General features: G+C 37.1%; 3 protein-coding genes across 5 annotated transcripts in view; 2 read left to right on the top strand and 1 right to left on the bottom strand.

Moving 5' to 3' along the window:
• LOC107981507 overlaps positions 1 to 22,869 on the top strand; it is a 204,044-nt gene that overhangs the window by 116,099 nt on the left and 65,076 nt on the right. The gene's annotated exons all lie outside the window — the stretch shown is intronic.
• The window catches only part of LOC100118641 (mitogen-activated protein kinase kinase kinase 4), a 175,817-nt gene that overhangs the window by 51,791 nt on the left and 101,157 nt on the right, over positions 1 to 22,869 (bottom strand). Inside the window, exon 8 of the mRNA XM_031929962.1 lies at positions 9,460 to 9,611. Coding sequence (XP_031785822.1) covers positions 9,460 to 9,611 — 152 coding nt within the window. The remainder of the gene's footprint in view (positions 1 to 9,459; positions 9,612 to 22,869) is intronic.
• Positions 1,578 to 5,306, top strand: LOC116417318 (jerky protein homolog-like). Its single transcript, XM_031930005.2, has 3 exons — positions 1,578 to 1,811; positions 1,894 to 3,123; positions 3,203 to 5,306. Exons 1-2 carry the CDS (start codon positions 1,631 to 1,633, stop codon positions 2,754 to 2,756), a joined length of 1,044 nt encoding a protein of 347 aa, XP_031785865.1. The 5' UTR covers positions 1,578 to 1,630; the 3' UTR covers positions 2,757 to 3,123; positions 3,203 to 5,306.

Consider the following 22,869-nt stretch of genomic DNA (forward strand, 5'->3'; position numbering starts at 1 on the left):
CACGACTGTCGACGGAGTACGACGACGTGCGAGAGAGATACGTGGCCTCCTCTGTTACGAGGAGAATTGGGAGAGTCTCCCGAGGTTGTGCGAGAGTGTGAGAGAGTCATAGGTGCAGCGCGTTGGCACGAGCAAGTGCCGACGCCCGGACGAGCCAGCAACGATCCGCACGAGAGGAAGGAAGCTAGCCAGTCCGCCATCATCGTCCGGAGGACCAGAGCAACCAGCAGCCTTGGCGTGGGAGAGCCGAGGAAGCTAGCCAGTCCGCCATCATCGTCCGGAGGACCAGAGCAACCAGCAGCCTTGGCGTGGGAGAGCCGAGGAAGCTAGCCGTCACCAGGTCCACGAGAGTCAGGGAGGCGCCGGCGGGAGCACCGACGGACGTCCACCAGGGAGAGAGCGAGTAAGAAAGTATTAGAGAGAGAGAGAGAGAGAGAGAGAGAGAGAGAGAGAGAGAGAGAGAGAGAGAGAGAGCAGTGCGAGGAGACGCGTGTGCGTGAGATAGAGACAGCGCGAGAGAAAACCCTATAGCTGCGCGGCTGCAGCAGGTCGGGCTTGCCACAAGCGGGAGGCATAGCCCGCGCGCGCGCGAGAGAGATAGAGAGATCACACTGGCCGCGCGGCGATCGGCGAGAGCCGAGTCGAGCACGTACGTGTGCGAGCGAGGCCGCGAGCGCGTACCACGTGACGCTACAGGCTACGGCTTGGGGGCTAACGTGCAGACGCGAGAGAGAGAGAGAGAGAGAGAGAGAGAGAGAGAGAAAGTGAGGGAGAGAGAGAGAGAGAGAGAGAGAGAGCCGTCAGCGGACTGGACCTGGGCCTGTGGCCCGCCGTCTGCTGCACGAGCGTGGCTCGTGTTTGAGCGTCCCAGTGTAAGCCCTGCGTGGCTAAACTGTGCGCGGGAGGCACTACAGCCACCGTGTTGTAGGGAAGGGCTGGGCGAAATACATGTGCAATAAAACTTAACCATTGTGTGTGATCATTTTCCCCTCTCCCTAGCGTTCTCCCAAACGTGATGATCGCGGTCAAATCCTACGTTTAGAAAAATCCTAGTGCATGCGAGGCTCTAGGTGTTGCGCACCTATGTTGGGAGGCACAGCGTCGCAAAGTACTTCAAATAGTGCACTTTTGAGGTACGTGTTCTGTTTTTGGATAAAATGTTTTTTAAATAATATAACATTGATAACAAAATGACATTAAAGTGGGGCACGTGTGACACCCCTGGTGGGGCACGAGTGTCACACGACGACGGCGCTGAACGGCGGCCGCGCGAATCAGCTGATCAAACTTAACCTACAATTCGGAGTTCTTAGCTGCGATGGGTTGATTTGGTGCTCCGCATCTTAATTAGTTTTAAGATAGTTGTAATTAATTTTAAGCAAAAAAATGGTAAGGGTTTACAAAAAAAAGTCCAATAGGTTAAGTTGGAACGAGGGGTAGATGGAATTAGCCGTCCAAAAAGTGCTAAAGGGTAGAAGTTGCAAGAGTGTTGCCAGTGATTTCGGAGTACCAAGAACTACTCTTTTAAAAAAGTGTAAACTACGAAACCATGATCATCCAATCAAAGGTAATTTATAATTATTATTAGGTACTATCATAACGTCATGAAGATTATGAGTAAGGCAGGAAAATGCTTATTTTAGTTGTAGGTTTCAAGCGTGTTTTTGACGATGAGCAAGAGATTGCTTTAAAAAATGAAATTGAAAATATGGAGAAGTGCATGATGGGATTAACATCATATGATGTCAGAAAACTGGCGTTTGATTTTGCTGAAAAATTAAGAATTCCTCATAACTTTAACCGTACAGAAGGTATTAATCTTAACTTATAAACTATAATTTTTAAAAACTTTATCTATGAATATATTTTCTATCCTTGTTAATATTTTTGTAGGGCTTGCTGGCAAGGACTGGGTGCATAACTTTCTAAAACGCCATGACTTATCTTTTAGAAAAGCTGAGCATACGTCAGCCGCCAGGGCTCATGGCTTTAATCAAGAAGCAGTAAAAGAATTTTACACGCTATTAAAAAAACTATTAGATGAACAGAACTTTGCTCCTGAAAAAATCTTCAATGTGGATGAAACAAGTGTATCCGTAGTGCCAAAGTCATCACCCAAGGTAATTGCCCGAAGAGGACGTCGACAAGTCGGAGGCTTGACTGCAGCTGAGCGAGGTGAGACAGTGACAGCGGAAGTATGCATGTCAGCAGCAGGAATGTTTATGCCACTATTGCTAATCTTTCCTCGAGTGAAAGTCAATCAGGAGTTCTTGAATGATGCACCTCCTGGAGCATGGGCGGAGTTTCACAAGACTGGCTACATGCAAACGGAGATCTTTGCAAGATGGTTCAAGAAATTCATTGAATTTTCACACGCCAAACCAGAAGATCCTGTGCTTCTTCTTCTTGATGGGCATGCATCGCATGTAAAGAATTTGGAAATTATAGAGATGGCAAAAGAACATGGTGTGAAAATATTATGTTTTCCTCCTCACTGCACGCACAAGATGCAGCCCCTGGATGTTGGGTTTATGGGTCCGTTGAGCATTACTTTTGGCAAAAAAGTCTCAGCATTGCAACGACAAAGAATGCAAATGACAATGAGAAATATTTTCTCTGTATTTGGCAAAGCATTTCTTGAAGCGGCTAAAATGGACACTGCAGTCAACTCGTTCAAGAGATGTGGCATTGTTCCTTTCAATCCAAACATCTTTAAGGAATCTGACTTTGTTACAGCTAAAAAAATATCCATTTAACTCCAGAAGACAACCCTTCGGTTTCATCCACTCCAAGAAGAGCAGGTAAACGCAATAAATTTATTAAAGATGTTAATGATAAGATTTGGTATAAATTAATCTTATACATTTAATATAAATTTATTTTATTATATAATTTTCAGAGTCCATTGCAACTATTGCTTCTTATTCCAGTACGATTCAATACTTGATAATGCAAGCTAGTCCAAAGGTATCGCAACCTAGTCAAAAGGTATCTCAGCCTAGTCAATTAAATTCTAAGGAAAGTTCGACTTTTAACAAACATGACGAGCAAGAGAAAGCAGAAGAGGAAGTTCGGATTCCCTTATCTTATATTCTACAGGCAAGACCACTCTTTGATTTTTTGGTAAATATATTTGATATTTTCTTACACTACTTTATTTGGAAATAATTTAATTTTTGATGAAATAACTTTACATTTTTAGAGTCCAATCTTTCAGGCCAATTCAACCGATGTTCCACAAAAACATTCAGATGCTTCTATTAACAATGAAATACCTCATCAAACACGAGTCGACAACCAGCCTGGGAATTCTTTCAATGATACTGCTCTGAATGCACCTGATTTACTTTCATCGATTGAGGATGGAGGTACTTCGATAGAATTAAGAGTTACTTCTACACCTACAAGCTCATCTACGCCAACGGAAACTGCATCAGTTCAAAAGAAGAAAGGTAGAGTACGTGGTAAAGCAGCTATCATCACTGAAGGCTCATACAATGAAAATTTGTTGGCTAAAAGATCAAAAATATTAAAAAAGAAAAACCTGACAAGAAAAGCAGTGCATCGAAACCCCAGATTATATCAAACGTTGCTTTAGATCCAAGTCAGCACATTTAGCCTGCCAAGCGCAAGCTATCTGCTTCCAATGCACAAAGAAAAAGGCGTAATGCACTTACAGAAATAAACAGTAAATTACAAATTCAATCAGTTCCTGATTTAGTGACAGCGCAAGATCAACCTTACCAAATATCTCAAAATGCTGTGGTTTCTTTAGAAGATGGCACACTCGTATTGCCTATGGATTTTACTGCAGATTATTGCAATATTGTACCTATTCCAAACGTATAAAATTCAACTTTAAGTGCTAATTTAACAGACCAAAGTGTACAAATTTGTTATATTTAAATTTTGTTAAATGTAAAAAATTTTGAAAATTTAAATATGTTTGAGGTTTGAAATATTAAATATAAAATAAATTTGAATTTATTAACTAATAATTACGAAAACAAATTATTAAATACCCTTCATTTTTTAAATAAATGAAATATATAGGTATTTTGATTGACAAAAGTTGCGACGCGATAGCCAACCGTTTCATGTGACACTCATGCCCCATCAGTATGTCACTGCTGCCCCCTGGTGGGGCACGTAGAGCAGTTTTCAAGATCTTCATATTTGATTTTTCGTTAAGCAGTTAAACAATAAAATGATTTAAAAACTACCATATTTGATTCCTTACATACTTTTCTACATTCTGTATTTTTTTCAATGCCTCAGACTTTTTATATATTGCGTAATTATTATTGAAAGTTAGGGTGTCCGTGACGCCCCACCCTCCCCTACGCTAATGAATGTAGTGAAATCAATTTTAGTGAGATATGATCAGCTGACTAGTGTTTATTAAAAAAAAAGGTTAGAAATTTTCAAAAATATTATTTTGCTGCACATTAGCCGTCCCGTCGTCTTATAGTTTGTCGATGAAACATTCTAATTTTTATTATTAAGGTGTTGTTAATAAATGAGGAATTTGGTGCAATAAATAATATCACCCATTGTTCCAGTGGACCCTTCGGGTTAGTGTTGTAACTTTATTTAATACTCATTGTTAGAGATTACACTTATATCCTCGGATACGCTTAACATATGCTCGGGCTCTCTATATAGCCATCTTACGCTCTCGGCGGTCGAGTTGCTTCTCTTACTCTATACTCAGGCTCTCACTCTACACCTATAGTTACCGCTACCGGGCGCTAGTCTATCCTGCTTGCTATAGTCGCGCACGCATGTCTGCTTACATATTCTCTATAGTGTATACGGATAGTAGCATGTAAATTACTCATATCTCAACACACCTCCTTTATTTTTATGCTACTCAAACTTTAAATAAATTTTAAATTCATTTTAAAATTTTCGAATTTAATTCTACCCGGAACCTTTGTTAAAATATCAGCAATATTATTTTCTGAGTCTACATTTACAATTTCAATTTCTTTCTTTTTGTAGCACTCATTTACAAAATGATAATGTACTTCAATGTGCTTCAAGTTTTTCGTCATATTACCAAACTTTGCTATTGCTGTGCTCCTGAGTTATTCTCGTATATTTTTATTGGATTTTCTAAATTTATACTAAAGTCTTTTAGCAAATTTTTAACAACTTTGATTTCACTTACAGTTTCTGATAAAGCTACGCACTCAGCAGCTGTTGACGACTTTGTCACACTGCCCTGCTTTCGGAGATTCCAATATATAAGATTCCTGAGGTGGATTTCCTATCGGATTTATCTCCTGCCCAATCAGCATCAACAAAACTGCCCATGACTTCAGCATTTTCATTCTTTTTATAAGTTAACTTTTTATTTGTTTCTTTAGTCAAATACAAATACTTTAGAACTCTCAACGCATATTTATAATGAGTTTCATTGTAGCTATTTTGCAATCAACTTTAATAATTTACACTATAACTAACATCTAGACTTGTTCCAAAGTTTATATATAATATTGCTCCTATGAGATTTCTATATTTTAAATCACTTGATGCTGTTTGTGCGGATTCTAGACTTAAATTTTGTTCTATCGGTGTTTTAAATACTTACTACTTTCAATATTATATTGTGTAGCTATTGACTCTATGTAATTACTTTGGTCCATTGTCATCTTACAATTTTTCTAATCATAATTAATATTTATTCCTAAATAAGACTTTACTTCGCCTAAGTCTTTCATTGAAAATTTTTGTGACAATTTGGTTTTAATCTCATTAATTTTTCGCATTGTTTTTCCGCAAATCGAAAGATCATCAACGTGTAGAATCGAGTAAATTGTTTCGCTATTCTCACATTTTGTGTACAAACAATAATCGCTTACACTATTTTAAATTCTAATTTTTGCATATATTTGTCGAAACATTCATACCAAGCTCTCGGGCTTTCTCGCAGTCCATACAACGCTTTTTCAAGCTTATACACTTTTTCGGTTTTATCACTGTAATTTACATAGAATACATTATTTATCGTTATTTGAATTCTCTTATTGTTTATCATAAAATAAGTTATAATTTTACCCACTTTAGTGCCCTTTAAAATTCTACTATCTCCGACTTCAACATTAATAGGCTTTTTCAAAATTATACTCTCAGAAAAATATAAGTCATTATTTATAATGTTGTCTGAACATCCACTATCTAAAATCCACTCGATTCTACCCCTATCGCAATTATACACTATGGTTTCGCTTTCACCGTCAATTTTCTTTTCTACCTGTGTTAAAAATGTTTCGTCTTCTTGATAACCTTCGTTATACGTGTACCTTGCATCGTATTGACTCGTTCTTTCTGCATGTGGTTGCCAGCCTCTGCCTTGTCCGCGTTGACCATAACCTGATTTTTCCTATAATTTCATTTGTTAATCTCTCCGTCGGATCGGCGTCATCGTTTTTATTCTGGCACACATACACTTTTTCGGCGTCATATTTATGCTTTGAATCATTTCAATATCATCCATTATACCTTTTGTCTCATTCACTCCTAGGGAATTTACAAAAAGGTCATCATTAAATTTCTCGAAATCATCAAAATAATCAGTCTCTTTTTCCAATAGAGACTCCTCAACTATATTCTCATTCCCGCTCTCTAGGCTTGGTAGAGTCTCAGCGCTTGCCGACGGCACCTCTTGTACATATGCGCAGTTCACGATCTCGCCTCCTCGTGGAGCGGTTGCTTCGTCCTTTTGCACAAAACTACTCGCACCTAGTTAATTTTCGAAAATGACTTGGTTTTCTGTTGTTAAATTGAGAGTTGCATTATCAAAAAGAATATTTTCTAGAGACTTGGCACGTTCTCTTCGAAAATCGATTGTACTATCTCCCTTAGAGAGCCTCTCCGATACGACTCTCTTGCTTGCATTATTCTTTTAATTCCATCGCTCAATTACATTCATCATTTTGAAAATTCTGAATATCGTTAATAAACGGATATTCTATATTTGCTAGTTCAAGACAATTCCTCTCATAATCAATTTTTGCACTCGTTTGTTGAAAGAAATCGCTGCCCAATATTCCTGCTTTTCTAATCGGAAATTCGTCAGCGACTATGTGAAAATAAATGTTCAAACCGTCATAATTAACTGTTATGGTTCTTAAAGTTATTATTGATTTAGAAGTTATTTCTCTTAACAGAATTATTTCTTGTGAATTTATCGGTAAATAAATTGGGACTTGTAAAATTTTTAATAAATTCGGTGAGGAACCGGTATCTAACATGAAAATCGCGGAACGGGTGAGGGTAAAATTTTAGAAAAATAAAGATTTAAAAGAAAAAAATTACGGATTTCATTATAATGAATGTTAAAATTATAAGTCCCAGAATATTGGAAAGCTATAATTTTGAAAATTTAAATTTGGAAATTCCTTAAAATATCGCTTCTGCAATTTTAACTACAAATATCACCTTTCTTAATATTTCAATTTAACATCTTTGTTTTATAAATTTATTAATTTCAAAATCTCAGGTTATACATTTTGAATTTCTAATCATTACCCTTTATAATTTTTATTTTTCAAAATTTTACCCTCACCCGGGGTATTAAATTTTTAATATTAATTTCAACATTGGGGACATAGTTCTTTTGATTTAAATTGACAGTTGTCTCGTAGAGGATTTACTCTCTACCTGATTGTCTGGGATCGGGCGAGCATTCGAAGCGGCAGCCTCTCCGCCCATGCGAGGATTGCCGCGACCGCTTTCCGTCGGCAAGATTCCTTCTTGCATATCTCTCATTAACATATAACAATTACGCTTAGAATGCCCCGGTTTTTGACAGTAATGACAAACAAAGTTCGCTTATAAATTTGAGGTTGATCTGCTATTTTGATTATAGTGATTGTTAGAATTATTAAAATTACTTTGATCAACATTATTTTTGCTATTGCAATTTTAAGAACAGTTATTCCTTTCACTCGGTCTGTCAAAGCAAGTATTATTTGTAATATTGGACCCATTATCGCAAGAGTAATTAATATAAAAAAAATTTCTTTCAAATTCGTTCGAGTTATGGTTACGATTGTACGATAGTCGGGTGTTATCTCGATTATTATAAAGTTTAGAAAATATATTGAAATAAATTATAAATCTAATACAAAAAACGAGAAAATAGACTACGCAAAAGAATAATAACTAAAACGCAAACTTAAAAAGTACTTAATTAAAAATTGATCAATATAAAACGTGAATGGATTTAGGATTCGAGCTAACTGGATGATGTGTTAGAGCGAAGTGACGACGCGTCGCAGACACGCGCCCCTGCAGACCCGAGCACTCGAGCCGCCGAAAACCCGGGCCCGCTGAAACAAAGGCGCTTTTCGAGGACTACCGAAGGGACTCGAAGCAGTGCGCGCTCCTCTATATCTATAGCTATAAGCGCAGTAATGCACCCGCGCGAACGCCTCCCACCACTCAACTGTCTGGCCTGGCAGTCACAGATCAGCCCTTTAGCTTTTCTGCACTGAAAGTGACCTTCAAAACTCCCTACTGAGGTCGTGGCAGTCTAGAAATGATTATAAAACCACTCCTAACCGTACTGGCCTATCTCCACGAATCGCCTTGTCGATTCGCGCATGTGAGAATTAAATAGCGTAGAAACGTTCGCTAAACTAAATAATACTAGGCAAAATAAATATTAATAAAAATAAATACGTCGCACTACTCTTATCTCTAGTAGCCCTCGGTTACGTCCGGAACAATTCCCATTAAGGGGACAGACACCTTAAATAGTCAAAAAATGAAAAATTCAATTTTTTGTTTATATGTTTCCCGAATTATTAAAAAAATGAATAACACTATTAAATATATTCAAGTAGAATGTAAGAAACATAAAACCATGTTCATATGTGCCATATTATCAGGTATGACATTTCTTCGAAGGCCAAAATTCAGAATTTCCATTTTTCAGCTACCGCAGACTTACTTAAGATTTGGGCTTCGAAGGTCACTTTTATACTAATAGATATGCTCGAACACATATAGTTTCCAGATAAGTGTGGGGTTTTACAAAAAAATATTATTTAAAAAAGTTATCTGGATATTAACATAAAATTTGTTACTTTTTAAAGTATTCAAATAATTTTTGTTGATTATTTTCAGAAAACTTTTCTATCATAATAATCAGTTCATTGTCATCTGCTTTTTTTCAGTAGGGGAATCAGTAAATACTGTTTCAAATCAACCTACATTCAGGATGTTCTGCTTTTTTCAGTAGGGTCAGTTGACACCGGTTTTAAAGACCCCATTAATAATCATAATCTTTCATTAATAGTCATTATTATTGAGAAAAGCGATTTACCACCACAGGTATTAAGTACTTATCTCTGTAACTTTACGTAAGCAAATTACGGTTTAATATTATCTAATTCTGGTTGGTTTTTGATAAGACTACGAGAACAATAAAAAAGACACATAGAGTACCTTAAACATGATTTGATAATTTGAATCGTATTCAGCCCATGGTCTGTTACCAGTAGCCATTTCAATAATACAGCAACCAATTGACCAAATATCAGCTGCTCTACCATGACCTCCTGTTTCATTCTTCATAAATACTTCTGGTGCCATGTAAGCTAAAAATAAAGAGTTTTAATTGAATTACTATTAGATTGTTAAAAATATGTATGTGATGATCGTAACAATAAAAAAATAAATCACCTATAGAATACACAATTTTAAATCATGCTTGAAATATTATTCATAACCCATATTCAATTTATCAAACTGTACAGTTACCACAAATTACTTTGAAAAAGTACACTATACATAATCCAATATAAAGTAGAAGGGAAAAGGTTGGAGTAGAATGAATTATCTCTGTAATTGGTTCCGACCTATATGAGTAAAATTTCTTAAGCATATTTTAATTTGAAAAAATAGGGTGAATATCTAGCAGTAAAAAACTAAAATAGAAGCAAGAGAACAAATAAGAATACAAGAAAAGGCGAACGTTAGAAAAAAAATTTGAAATAAAGGTGAGCTACTAGTCATTGAAGGAATATACGTAAAAATGTACTTTTTTTAAACAAAAGCATGAAAAGAACCTCTGTCTATAGGTACGTCGTGACCTATTTTATGTAATAAATAATAATTAGTTTTTTTTTAATGGTCACGCGATGTGAGCGTATGTATCAGAGCGTTTGAGTGTTAACACAAAAATGGAGAGTTCATATCAAAATAACAGAAATTCCAAAAAATTTTCAAAAAAAGTCGCTGAAAATAATTGTTTAATATTGGAAATTAATTAGAACCTAAAGAGAAGTAAAGTTACTGTAATCGTATAATATGTCACGGAGGAATATACTGCGAGCAACCACCAGTATATTCTTTTCAACATCCAGGACGACCGCGTAAATAGGACTACAGGAAGAAAAAAGTGGATACCGTGCTGGAATACCCGGCGTATGAACCGAGAAAGACTTGTGGATGCGATTCAGGAGGCTGAACTCCCATTAAGCAGGCTTCCTCGCCAATTGAGAAAACGCGAAATAGCAGAAGCGTTGGTAGAACGCACTACGCGACTCATAACGGAGCTCTGCGACGCTGCTATGCCAAGGGTTTCTTGCAGCCATATAAAACACCAGGTATACTGGTGGACGGACGAAATCGCGGAGCTTAAAAAGGATAGCTTTTGCGCTAGGAGGAGAGCTCAGAAAGCCCTGAAACGACTCCGGCCTGAAGCCCGGAACTTGTCCGTGAGACATGACGAAGCGCGAAAAAGGCTCATGGATGCGATAAAAGATAGTAAGCATAACTGCTGGGAAAAGATTATCCACGACGTAGAGAAAGACCCGTTTGGCGATGGATACGCGATCGTAATCCAAAAGATGGGCGAAATGAAACGAACTGAACCCATGGAGGCAGAAGTGATAGAAAAAGTATTCGACGGGCTATAATTATGACTAAACCGTCGGCTAAGTACCTGGGTGTGACGCTGGATACGAAGCTGAATTACGGGGCGCATTTAGATCGCTTGTGCAAAAAGGCGACGATAAGAGTAGCGCAGCTTAGTCGACTAATGACCAACTGTTAGGCGGCTTCCAATGGTGACCACTAACTCTATTCTACTATATGGAGCGGAGGTGTGGGCCGGCGCTATGGAAGTAAAGAAATACCGGAAGCAAATAACGGCGGTGCAACTTATAGGGTCATTACGAATAGCATGCTCCTACCGAACGGTCTTGGGAGAGGCGGTAATGATAATCGGGGGGGTGATCTCCGTCAACCTGCTTGCTATCAAGCGCAAGCGAATATACGAGGGTCGACTGATTTCGGATAGAATTTCGTTGGCCACCGAAGAACGCGAGAGAACAATGCGAAAATAGCAAGAAAGATAGGATCAATGCCAGCAAGCGAAATGGACGAAAACACTGATTGAGGAGATAGGCCCATGGACAAAGCAATGGTAGGGGGAGGTAAACTTCTATCTCACCCAGTTTCTCTCCCGACATGGCTACTTTAGAAGCTACCTGTTCGCAATGAACAGAGTGGCAACACAGGCGTGTAAATACTGCGGTGACGAACGGGACGACGTGAGACATACGTTCTTTGACTGCCCCCGATAGAAAGATAGGCGTAGAGTTCTAGAGCTGACGATAGGGGCGTTCATGCCAGAGACAGTAGTTAGCATGATGCTTTACAGCAAGCAGCAATGGGACGAGATAACGGCGTACGTGGAGACGGTTCTCCGCGCGAAAAACAATGACGGATGTTTGACAGATTAGGTGACGGCTAGAATAGCATAAGACAGGCGATCCCCCGAAAAAATGTGAAAGCGGTTACCAGGGGGATTCTCGTGGCCTTACAAGAGGTAGAGTTTTAGTAGGTATGCCTGGCATTGTCCCGCGCCAGGAGAGTCCCACACACGGGGAGTCTCGCACGGTTCCTGTCATGGTGTATTAATTGCATTTCTCCAGATCTCCAGATAAAAGAAAAAATGGTAATGTTATAAAATAATTTATCGACCCACATTATAATGATAAACAATTATTTACTTTTCACTACCTTCAAGCGCACTGCATGATTGAAATTATAAAAGCTTTAATTTTGTCAGTTCAGGCAGTTGAAAACGAACTATAAATAATGATCTATGAAAGGTAAGTACAAATTATTTAGGTATTATTTGAATTATTCTAATGTTTTAACAATAGTATAAGTATAAAAAAGAGCCGCTACGTTACAAGTGGCAGATATGAAACATGGAAATTGAATGTCAACAAATAAAACTCTTTTAAGATGAAGCGATGGAAACTTTAATTAATTAATTAATTAATTAATTTTTCCAACACGCAAATGAAACAGGTCCTTTTTCATTTCTGAAATTGGGAGAGAAAATTTATCATTGCAAGCGTATTTTCGAAAGTGTTGCGAAATATGCATTTCTCATCTTCTAACAGGTAAAAAATAAATATTTCTTTCCAAGGTAAAAAATGGGTTTAAATGGGTCATCTCTAAAAATTAAAAAATTTTTTTTTTTCAAGTTTTGCTATGCATTATTAAACTTAATTTAATATTATTAATGCTATAAAATGTTTGGCAATGGCAAGTCCGCATGAACTTCGAAGTCACCTGGACGACAACGATAAAGGAGGAGGCAAGACAGAAAAAAGTAAATACAGAGGAGCGTAAATAACAAGGTCACTGCGGCAGGTAACACAGCTCTTATTGTTAGTGCTTGCATTTTAAGCACTTTTATTTCTTTTCCAAACATGTATATAAATATAACATAAATATGTATGTAACATAAATATAGATAATGTTTTCTCTGGGAGTGTAGCGAAGACTTTCAACTTCGAAAAATTTTTACTAGGGGACTATGTACCACCCTGTATAAGCTCCGCAATGTACGCATAATTATTCTTGAAAGTCATCCGAATATTATTTGAAAAAAATATGGATATTTTCCAATCCCCCACTCTTGCCGCTGATACTCCGGACCACAGCTGAGCAACCAGCAGCAACACAATATGAGCAGCGCTGCTAGCCGCTGGCAACAGCAGAAGCTACGGCGGAGCGGCGAGCGCATACCAAGCACGTTCCAGCTTGCAAATATTGGAATTTTGAAATAAAAAAAATCTTATTCCATAAATCTTAATTAGCCCTTTCGGCCTGCTTTAATTAATTTATAAGCCCGGTTTTTGTTTTCCCAGGAAAAATCAAAATATAATTTCCCATTTTTCTTTACTTGAAATAGCCATATCTCGTTGAAAAATGATTATTTTTTAAAATATCAAGCGAGATATTGGCCTTGAGCTTTAATTCCCGCGTACCAATTCTGAAAAATATTTAATAATTATCATATAAACAATAAAAAAACCGTCGTGGCATTTCTAAGCCAATTATTTGTGCATTGCGCATGAGCGACATAATAAAGGTGATACTCACATCATCAACTAACAGCTGATGCTACACGCACGCAAGGCCTTTAAGGTTATATTTCTTAACGTAAGTGTTTTTATAATTATTAGATAAAGTGTTTTTATCATTATGAGGTATATTGAGAGGTTTTAGAGTATTGAGTTGAACGTATGAGTCAACTATGACAATTGGAGCATAGCTTTTTTATGTCGAATATAACCTTACTTTTCCACCTGTATTAGTATTTATTTTGAATTATTAGCTTATTCATTTTCTCTATTGAATTCGAGTTAGATATCAAAATAAAATACTATTTTCTACTTTTTTGATAATCTAAGAGATATAGTCCTCTGAACTGACCTAAGAATTTGATAAATATAAAAGTGCAAGTTTTAAGAAGTTCTTCGTGTGACTTTATTATTTTTAGGCACGACCGCGACACGGAAGTGCCTTATATTTTTGTCATCAAAAAATGTGTGAGATGCGATATCTCACGCAATTTTCGATCGATCGGGCTGAAATTTTGGGAGGAGTCTCCTCTCGCACAAACCTAAAAACTAATTTTTTTTATCCCGGTTAGCGGAGGCCGGTAGGCTGTTTCGAAACGTCAAAACACACGGCATTAGACGGCTGCGTGGAATGTTAGCAGCCAGTCGCCAGATCGATGCGCACAATGTATGTGCAGTAGTCAAGCTCGTTTCGACAGAGCCAACGATCAGTTGTACGACTTTTTGTTTAAATAATAATATGACCAATACTTTTTCTGTTCAAATTGCGCAAAACCGAGACATAGTTGCTGTTTGGTAATAAATCTATCTTTATGCAAAATTCTCTCAGGCCGCGCACCTGGTGGTATCTGCTTTAGGCGGACGTAAATAGATCTGAGAAGTTATCGATGCGCTTTAGGAAAAGATACTGAAATAATCAAATTTAAAGAATGAATGACCGTTAAGTTGAATTCGGTCAATACTACCATGGGTAGCGAAGCAGTGTCAGCTATGCCACATATGTGTTCGGTCTAGCCCGCGAGCTAGAACTAAATCTATAAGAGCACTAGGTCGTTAAAAAAATCACAGAGCATTTTGGTATAAATAAACTTGGTAAATAATCCAACATGGCGGAACAACGAAAGCCCCCCGACAAGTCTGTGTTACTGTGTGTAATTTCTACTGCCACAAACTAAAGCCATCAACGACAGTAATTTGTGTGATTTTTGATGAAGCTTTTTTACTATAGCTGTGTGACTCAGAAATATGCGAACTTAAGGGGTCAAGCCTGGGTTAAATCCTGCAAAAAAAACAAAAAGATATACTTCTTACCAAAAAATTTTTGATTTGATGTAATTTGAAAAAAAAAAAATTCTATTGAAAATATATAAAATATACACCATTTTTATTGAAAAAAAAAACATGTATATACACGGTCCGGATCTTTCAAAAAGCCGTGGAAAGTGACTAAAAATACTTATTTATATGTATAGTGAAATGTCATGAATTGTGGTCAATATGTTTTTTTTTCGATAAAAATGGTGTATATTTTATATATTTTCAATAGAATTTTTTTTTTTCAAATTACATCAAATCAAAAGTTTTTTGGTAAGAAGAATATCTTTTTGTTTTTTTGCAGGATTTAACCCAGGCTTGACCCCTTAATAAGAATAAATATAAAAATCCATTATTGCAGGAAAAACTAGATTGTAATCAGAAAGTTAGTGTTAGCAGAACTGCAACATACTCAGACGTCACCATGCTGTCTAATCCACAGCTAAAACAGCACCTAAAATAACTGTTAAGTGTATCAGTGACAATGACATAGACATAAAAGCAAAGGTGGTAGAATGCCTAACAATAACTAAAACGATACAAACAAAAAACTTATGTGTCAACAGGAAAAGTGATCTAATTATAAATTGTATAGATAGCGAAAGTGCTGATCAGACTGAAACACTGCTAAAAGATAGTCTTAACACCATATGCATCGTTAAAAAAGGAGACCTAGAGAATCCAAAGGCTAAAATTGTTGGTATTGATAACTACACAAACATGTCTGCGAGGACATAGAAGAAGGCATCAATATAAGGAAATTCAACAATTTAACGAGTATGGGTAAAGTATTGCACATGTACAAGAGCACACATAACAATTTGAGCACGGTTCTGATGCAAAGTTATTTTGTCCAGCGTCTGTACCTGCAGAACTATATAAACATGTGACTAAAAACAAGTGCAAAATCTTTGTGGGACACCAAAAATGTATAGTTAATGACCTGATTAACATAAGGCCTTGTAAGGAATGTGTTCGCTATGCTCACAGTTTCAAAAAGTGTACTAACTCAGTGTTGTGTCTAAAATGTGCAATTTTTTGGCACGTAGCTTCCTTCAACATTATGTATTGCTTTATATCAAAATTATTTTTCTTCGCGGCTTAACTGTAATAGCCACTGAAAAGTGGGACTAAAGTAGCTTTTTGTTCCCTCCCTTAAAACAACTTTTTTCAGTTTATGGTGTTTTTCTATGGATCTGCCTTATGAAATGATCCTAATGAGGCAATAGATAAATTGCTATTTGAAATCAGGCAATTCATAGCAAAGGCAATTCATAATTTTAAATTTATTCCATATTGAACATTTTTTGACAAATGATTCTAGAATTTAAGATTGACTTCCACGTCGTACAACAGGTAATATTTGACGAAAATCTCCTGATAATACGACTACTATTCCTCTAAATGGTTCTGCTAAATTATGCAAATTTTTAAATAATTTATCAATAGCATCAAATGCATATTTTGATGCCATAGATATTTCATCCCAAATAAATACTTTTATTGTTTTTAGAAATTTTCCATAATTTGAATTAGGACTTACATTACTTATTGACAATTCTGAAAAATTTAATGTTATGTTACGAGTGAAGAATGCAATGAAAAAGTGACGGACCCCGGGCTTGAACCGAGATCATCTAGCTTGCAAGGCAAACGTTCTGTCGTCGCGCTGCGGCCGTCACCGCATTGCACTATTCTACACGTCTTCTTCTAGTAATTAGAAATCCGTGACGTTTGTGCACACGTGACAGGTAATTTAAATGTTGTATGAACTGTGTGACGAGACACGAGTCTCGCACATATAGGGCGACCGCAGCGAGTACGGCATGCGCAGCGAGCGCGCGTGCGCAACGAAAGGCGAGGCCGGACAGGTGGCGCGAGCGGCATACGCGGTGCGCCGTGAACGCACCCATACATAGCCGCGCCGCGCGCCTTTATAAGGCGGATCGCGCGGCATGATGGGCAGTTCTACTCGAGCTCCACTCCAGGTAGCATCGTGCGCACACGTTACTACAGGGAAAAGCGAGAGATAGATCTGCGCCGACGAAGTCGTCTCGTGAGCACGCGTGACGATTTGGTAGACGAACCGAAACCCGTATCTCCGAACCCCGAAACTCCGAATTGCCGTCGTGAGCACACGAGGCAACCCGGTGCCACCGTAAAAATCCTAACCAACAAAGCCAGCCTTACGCCGACATCTCACGACTCGCTTTATCTCTGTGCGCACACAGGATAAAGAGAGGAACGAGACGAGCGACGAAGATTTGTGAAACCGTACGCACACGACTTCATAAATCCAAGGGATAACCTCAAAATCCCGTTACACTATCCTGGCCGCTACTGTGCGCACACAGGGCAGTCGAGATTGTTGTTACGCAAGTCACCCGGATCGGTGAAGCCGTGCGCACACGACTCCACCGTACCGAATGAAATCCTAACCTTCAAACCCATCACCTATCCGCCATACCGTCACCGTACCGAAACACCATAGCCGTAACCACCGACTCATTGTTATAGCGAAGTCGCGTAGATATTTTCGTAAATTGTTAACAGCGCTAGTTTAAACAATTCCATTTGTAAAGGCGAAATATTCTTAACCAAGCGCATAATTGATATCTGTTTCAGACGGGATTTAACAACTGGTTCCCAATTACTATTATCTACTTAAGGAAATATATTTTGTTAACATTAAAAACATAAGAACAGACTCTTTTATTGCCCCTTTCCCCAATACAGATCCTGGAACCGACTGACTGTCCAACATCCTGCATTTAACAAATTTGCGGCTATACCAGTCCAAGCTTCAGATATAACTGAAATAGGTTAGGATAAATATTTTGAAAAATAAAGATTTGAAAGGAAAAAATTACGAATTGATTTATAACGGAAGATATAATTTAAAGTCCCAAAAGATTGAAAAATTATAATTTTGAAATCATAAATTTAGAAATTCCTAAAAGTATCTTTTTCGCAATATTTTAACCACAAATATCACCTTTCACAATATTTCTATTCAACATTTTTGTTTTATAAATATTTTATTTGAAAATCTCAATTTATGAATTTTGAATTTCCAATATTTACCCTTTCTAGTTTATTTATCATGTGACTATTTGGCATGATTTCTCACGTGATATATCACCTTCAAAATCACGTCAGAAATCACTCATAAAATTAAAGTATTTGTTTTATTAAAAATTAATTAAATTATTTCATTTCTACTAAACAATTATAAATCATAGATTTTTTGCTTATTCAAATAAACTGACCTCAAAAAAATGAAAAAAAACTTTGTCCTAAGCGAGGATTGAACTCCAGTCCTCAACTTCATAATCCATTATCTTACTGCCTGAGCTATTTGCGCTGTAGTAAGCTTTAAAATTCTACGCTACTTTTACCTAAAAATATATTAGATTTATTACTTTGCAAAGTTTACACGCATATTTCAAGATAAAAATTAAAAAAATCTAAAATATTCTTCTATTATCGCGTCTACGAGGAGTCAGGAAGGCACCGACTAAAGTACCGACGGCCGTCCACCGGGATCCTCGGAGATCGAGTAAGAGAGAGAGAGAGAGAGAGAGAGAGAGAGAGAGAGAGAGAGAAATTTATTTCGTACACTTAATATAAGGAAAACCAAAGGTGGGAGAATCAACCCTTGTTAATAAAAACTCCAACAAACAGATATACTGACGACATTTTGTTGGTATGGTTCCCAACCTCTTCAGATCAATTTTTGTAAATGTTACATATTAAATTACAATATTACGAGGAAAAAATCTTCGAATCAATCACAGTTATTCGCTCTACATTAGATATTGTGTAAATCACAAAAAAAAACGTACTCAATTTACCCGGCCTTGCTACCACGCACCCCACGAAGCATGACTTATAATAATACATTAATATAATTTGCATTTAACATTTTTTAACTTTCAAATTTAAAATAGTCTTATAATTACATTTAACTAAAATTAAAAATTTCAATGTTCTAAACTCAAATTTTTATGAATTTACAATTAAATTTTGTGATTTAAACTAATAAATAGATAAATCTGACAGTAGTAGGGGCTGTGTGGCTACGGCTCCACCGAATACCGACAGTCGGTAACCGGTGAATCTACCTTACCGATGGGTAAATCTGTCATACCGACGTCCGACGCCCAAAGCCGGAAGCCTGCATTTGAATTTCTTGCCGATTTACAACGCCAGCTTGCATTCGATGTTGGTAAGATATATTTTTGAAACAACTGATGACGCGGTACGGATGTGATGATGCATGGCAATCCCCCTCCCGTGTTAAATATAGCTCTTCACCACGTTATATAGTGTGCCAAGCTCTCCGCGTTGGATCTATACTCTCTTCTGTCTGCAGTCCGATGAGGGATGCAATGATCTGTCTTACTGAGGGTAAATCTGTCATACCGACGTCCGACGTCCGACGTCCGACGCGGGCAGCCAGCATTCAAATTCGATGCATGTATAGAGTTTAAAAATTTATTCCTATCTTTTTTACCGATGTTCCATACCAATTTTTGCCAATTTGTGTTGTACAACGCCAGCTTGCATTCGATATTGGTAAGATATATTTTTGAAACAACTGATGACGCGGTGCGGGTGTGTTCTTGGATGATGTATGACCCCTTCCTACTACCCGTGCTAAATAGAGCTCTTCACCACTTTATACAGTGCCGAGCTACGCATTATATCTATACTCTCTTCTTCCAGCAGTCCGATGCGGGCTGCAACGCGCGCTGAGTATAGATATAGATATACTCTCACTATACCATACAGCGCATGCTATACGCATATAAAGTGTCGAGCTCTCCGCGTATAACTATATCTATACTCTCTTCTCCTCGCAGTCCGGCGCGGGCTCCAGCGCGCGCTGAGTGTAGATATAGATATACTCTCACCACCACAGTGCGCACATAGTGACGAGTTCTCTGCATGATGAGTATAGCTATACCTATACTCTCTTCTACGCTCGGTCCGGCGCGCGCTATGTTTGCCTTGCAAATTCAAATGTATGATGTGCGGAGAGTATGGAGGGTAGCCGCCACTCAAACCAACATTATATTGAAAAAGTTTTATGCTATTTTTATGCCAATATATTTCTAGATTTTCGGTGTATCGAATAAGTAAGGTAGAGCTTATTTATACGATATAAAAACTGTACATGCACCGCCGTGTCGAGATTTGTATTCTACAGCAACATAATATATATCTAAACGACAATAATTCACTACATTAAATATAGATCTAGTTTTAAAACGATAAATGAGAATTTAGAAAAGTATATACACTTTATTAGCGACGTATCAGAACAATCTCCTTAATATGCGCTGTACACGTGCATGCTCTTTCTCAGAGCGCATGCGCGTCGTTCCTAACGCTGGCAAGAATTTTCAAAAATTGTTAGTCGAACATTAAATTCGACGATTATGTGGATTGACTTCGAAACACATGCATTAAACATCGAACACAGCATGTTATACGTTTACGGCTGCACAATGTGGAAACCATAAGAAAGAACAAAATCGCTCTAAGTCCGTACGACGATAAAAGACGCATTCAAGACGATAATATCAAGAATTTAGCATTGAGTCATTATACGATGAAGGGTGCACAAGTATGATTATTCATCAGATCAGTATAATTATTTTTATCTCCTATTTTTTTTTAACATACATAACCTTTAATTTCAGGAGCGTAAGAAGCAAAGAGAAGAAAAAACAAGTACATTTTTCGGATGATGTCACAGTTTATCTGATGTATGCATGGAAAATTGCCTATCATAAGGCTCGTTGTGGAGAGTGGGAGTAAGCTGCCCGTGACCGAGAACGTTTCAAAATGAGAATTGAAAAAACACATTATTATTCCAGTACTCTTAAGAAAATATAAGGAAATTGGTATATGTTATGGGAGAATTTGGCTAACCCTCAAAAATATATTATTTGTTTTTTTAATGAGTCTGATGTACACGAACAGCTATACAGTTGTCAAGCAAACGCGTAGGGAATGAATGATTCGCACGACTTGCTTCCACGATCAACACTCTTACTCTCTCCTTTCTATCTCATTAATTATGTGATCCCAATTAAACTTTATCTCAATTTCTTACCTTGATCTTTTTGATATGTGATAGACACAAATGGTCCGATCTTTTCCAAATAATATTTAGTGATTTTGAAGGATGGATTGAACAAAATACTCCAGTTTATTGAAACCAAAATTCCGTTGCATTTATTCCTTTTTTTTATTTTCGACCAATAACAATCCTGTATTCGCTAAATTGAACCAATGAAATTCTCACTAAACCGAAAATAAATGACTTTTCTCTTAATTGATTTTAAAAGATGAATTTCTTTCTTTGTCTAATTGACTCTACAAAAATCTAAATTCTTGGATGAACTCTTAATGGTCCGCCGGCTTCGTCGCCCGATCACGGAGTGAAAGAGCAGCGTACTGAGACCTCCCACGCTGTCGCCAGCTTACTTCCCCTTAGCCGCGCTACAGTGTCGACGCTTGTTGCACTCATTAGATCTTACGGGGCCTGGCAACTAGTTGCGCGCCGAAACTGCAACGTAGCTCCGCACGTGCGCCTCTAGCCGTTGGCGGGGAAGTTGTTTAGGTTAGCGAGATTCTTAGCCACTTGATACTTTTATGGCCTTGAGTCTCGCTGTACCTTTTTACGTGTGGAACTTTCTCGATTCTACTTTTGAAATTATTATTTCAAATGCGAGATCGGGAAAATTGTCACGTAACAGTATATAAATAAATGAATAAGCAAAAAATTTTTATTGATGTTTTTTTATTTTACTTATATCCATGGTTACATGTCATTTTTGTTTATCCAACTATTATGAGAGTTATCAAAACCAAGCCATTTAACATATAATTTATTTCCACGTTTCTTTAAAACTTTTTCAACTAAATAAATATCTGGATATCTAGTCTTCAGAAGTTCTTCTTCATAGACTCCACCTGCTTTACCTAGTTTATCTTGATAATCCTTCAAATACTAAGTCTGTGGAACAGTATTTGATACTTTATTTACAGTAAAGATTTTAGTTGACCAGTTAGTTGTAAATCCTTTTTCAAACATTTGCTTACTTTTACTAACTCGAACTTTATCATTTACTTTGAATTTAGCTTCCTTATGATGTAATTTTTTTTTGAGCAGCTAATCGAGTAAGAATTTCATTAACATGTGTGGAATTTACATCTATAGGTTTTATACCAATTGTCCGATGCTTAGATTTATTGTACTGCAAGGTTATATCTTCCAGTATATCTATCCACTTATAATTACCTCGAAAACTAAAACGCTTCCACATTTTACTTTTAAGGGTGCGATTGAAGCGTTCACATATCGAAGCTTTCATATGGCTATAAGTCGAATACAAGTTTATTTTTAAATTTTTCATCAATTGTTGACGATCTGTATGCAAATTTCGTGGCACTCTATTTTTTACTAGAATTGACTTCATAGCTTCAGTTACATATTTTCCACTTTTTTGCTTTATAGGCACAGTCCATGCAAATTTAGAAAAAATATCTATAACAGTGAGCATATACTTGAAGCCTTTATTTTCATTTGCGTACAGTATCATTTCAACGAGATCTGCTTGCCATGTTTCATCGATATATTTTATTTTAAATGAGCGACGAGGATAGTTACGCCTTGCAGGCATACGGATTTCTTCCACTTACGATTCTTTCATTTTTATTTACATAAAATGTGCACGAGTAGTAGTAGTGGTAGTAATAGATGAGTTTTCATTGATACAAAATTCAATTACTTTTATTTTATCATATGACTCAATGACTGATTTTTTTTATTTCAGATATATCATTTCCAATTGCATCTATCGTTTTATCGTTTAAAATTTAATTAAAATCATGAATAATTTTTTCAGATTCCACTTTACCATTTTCTTTCATAACTTTTAACGTTATCACATTATTTGCTTCTGTAGCATCAGCTACATTACACAATTTATGATTTTCCAAATCAAATTGTCCGTCTGCAGTAAGCTTGAAACCCTGACCTGGTGGACCGTGAACTGTGTCAGTACAGATCAGTTGTCGTCCGAATACATCGATACTCATTTTGATACTGAGTGATAGCTCTACTCTACACATTAAG

This window comes from Nasonia vitripennis, assembly GCF_009193385.2.
Source record: "Nasonia vitripennis strain AsymCx chromosome 4 unlocalized genomic scaffold, Nvit_psr_1.1 chr4_random0007, whole genome shotgun sequence".
Classification (NCBI taxonomy): Eukaryota; Metazoa; Arthropoda; class Insecta; order Hymenoptera; family Pteromalidae; genus Nasonia; species Nasonia vitripennis.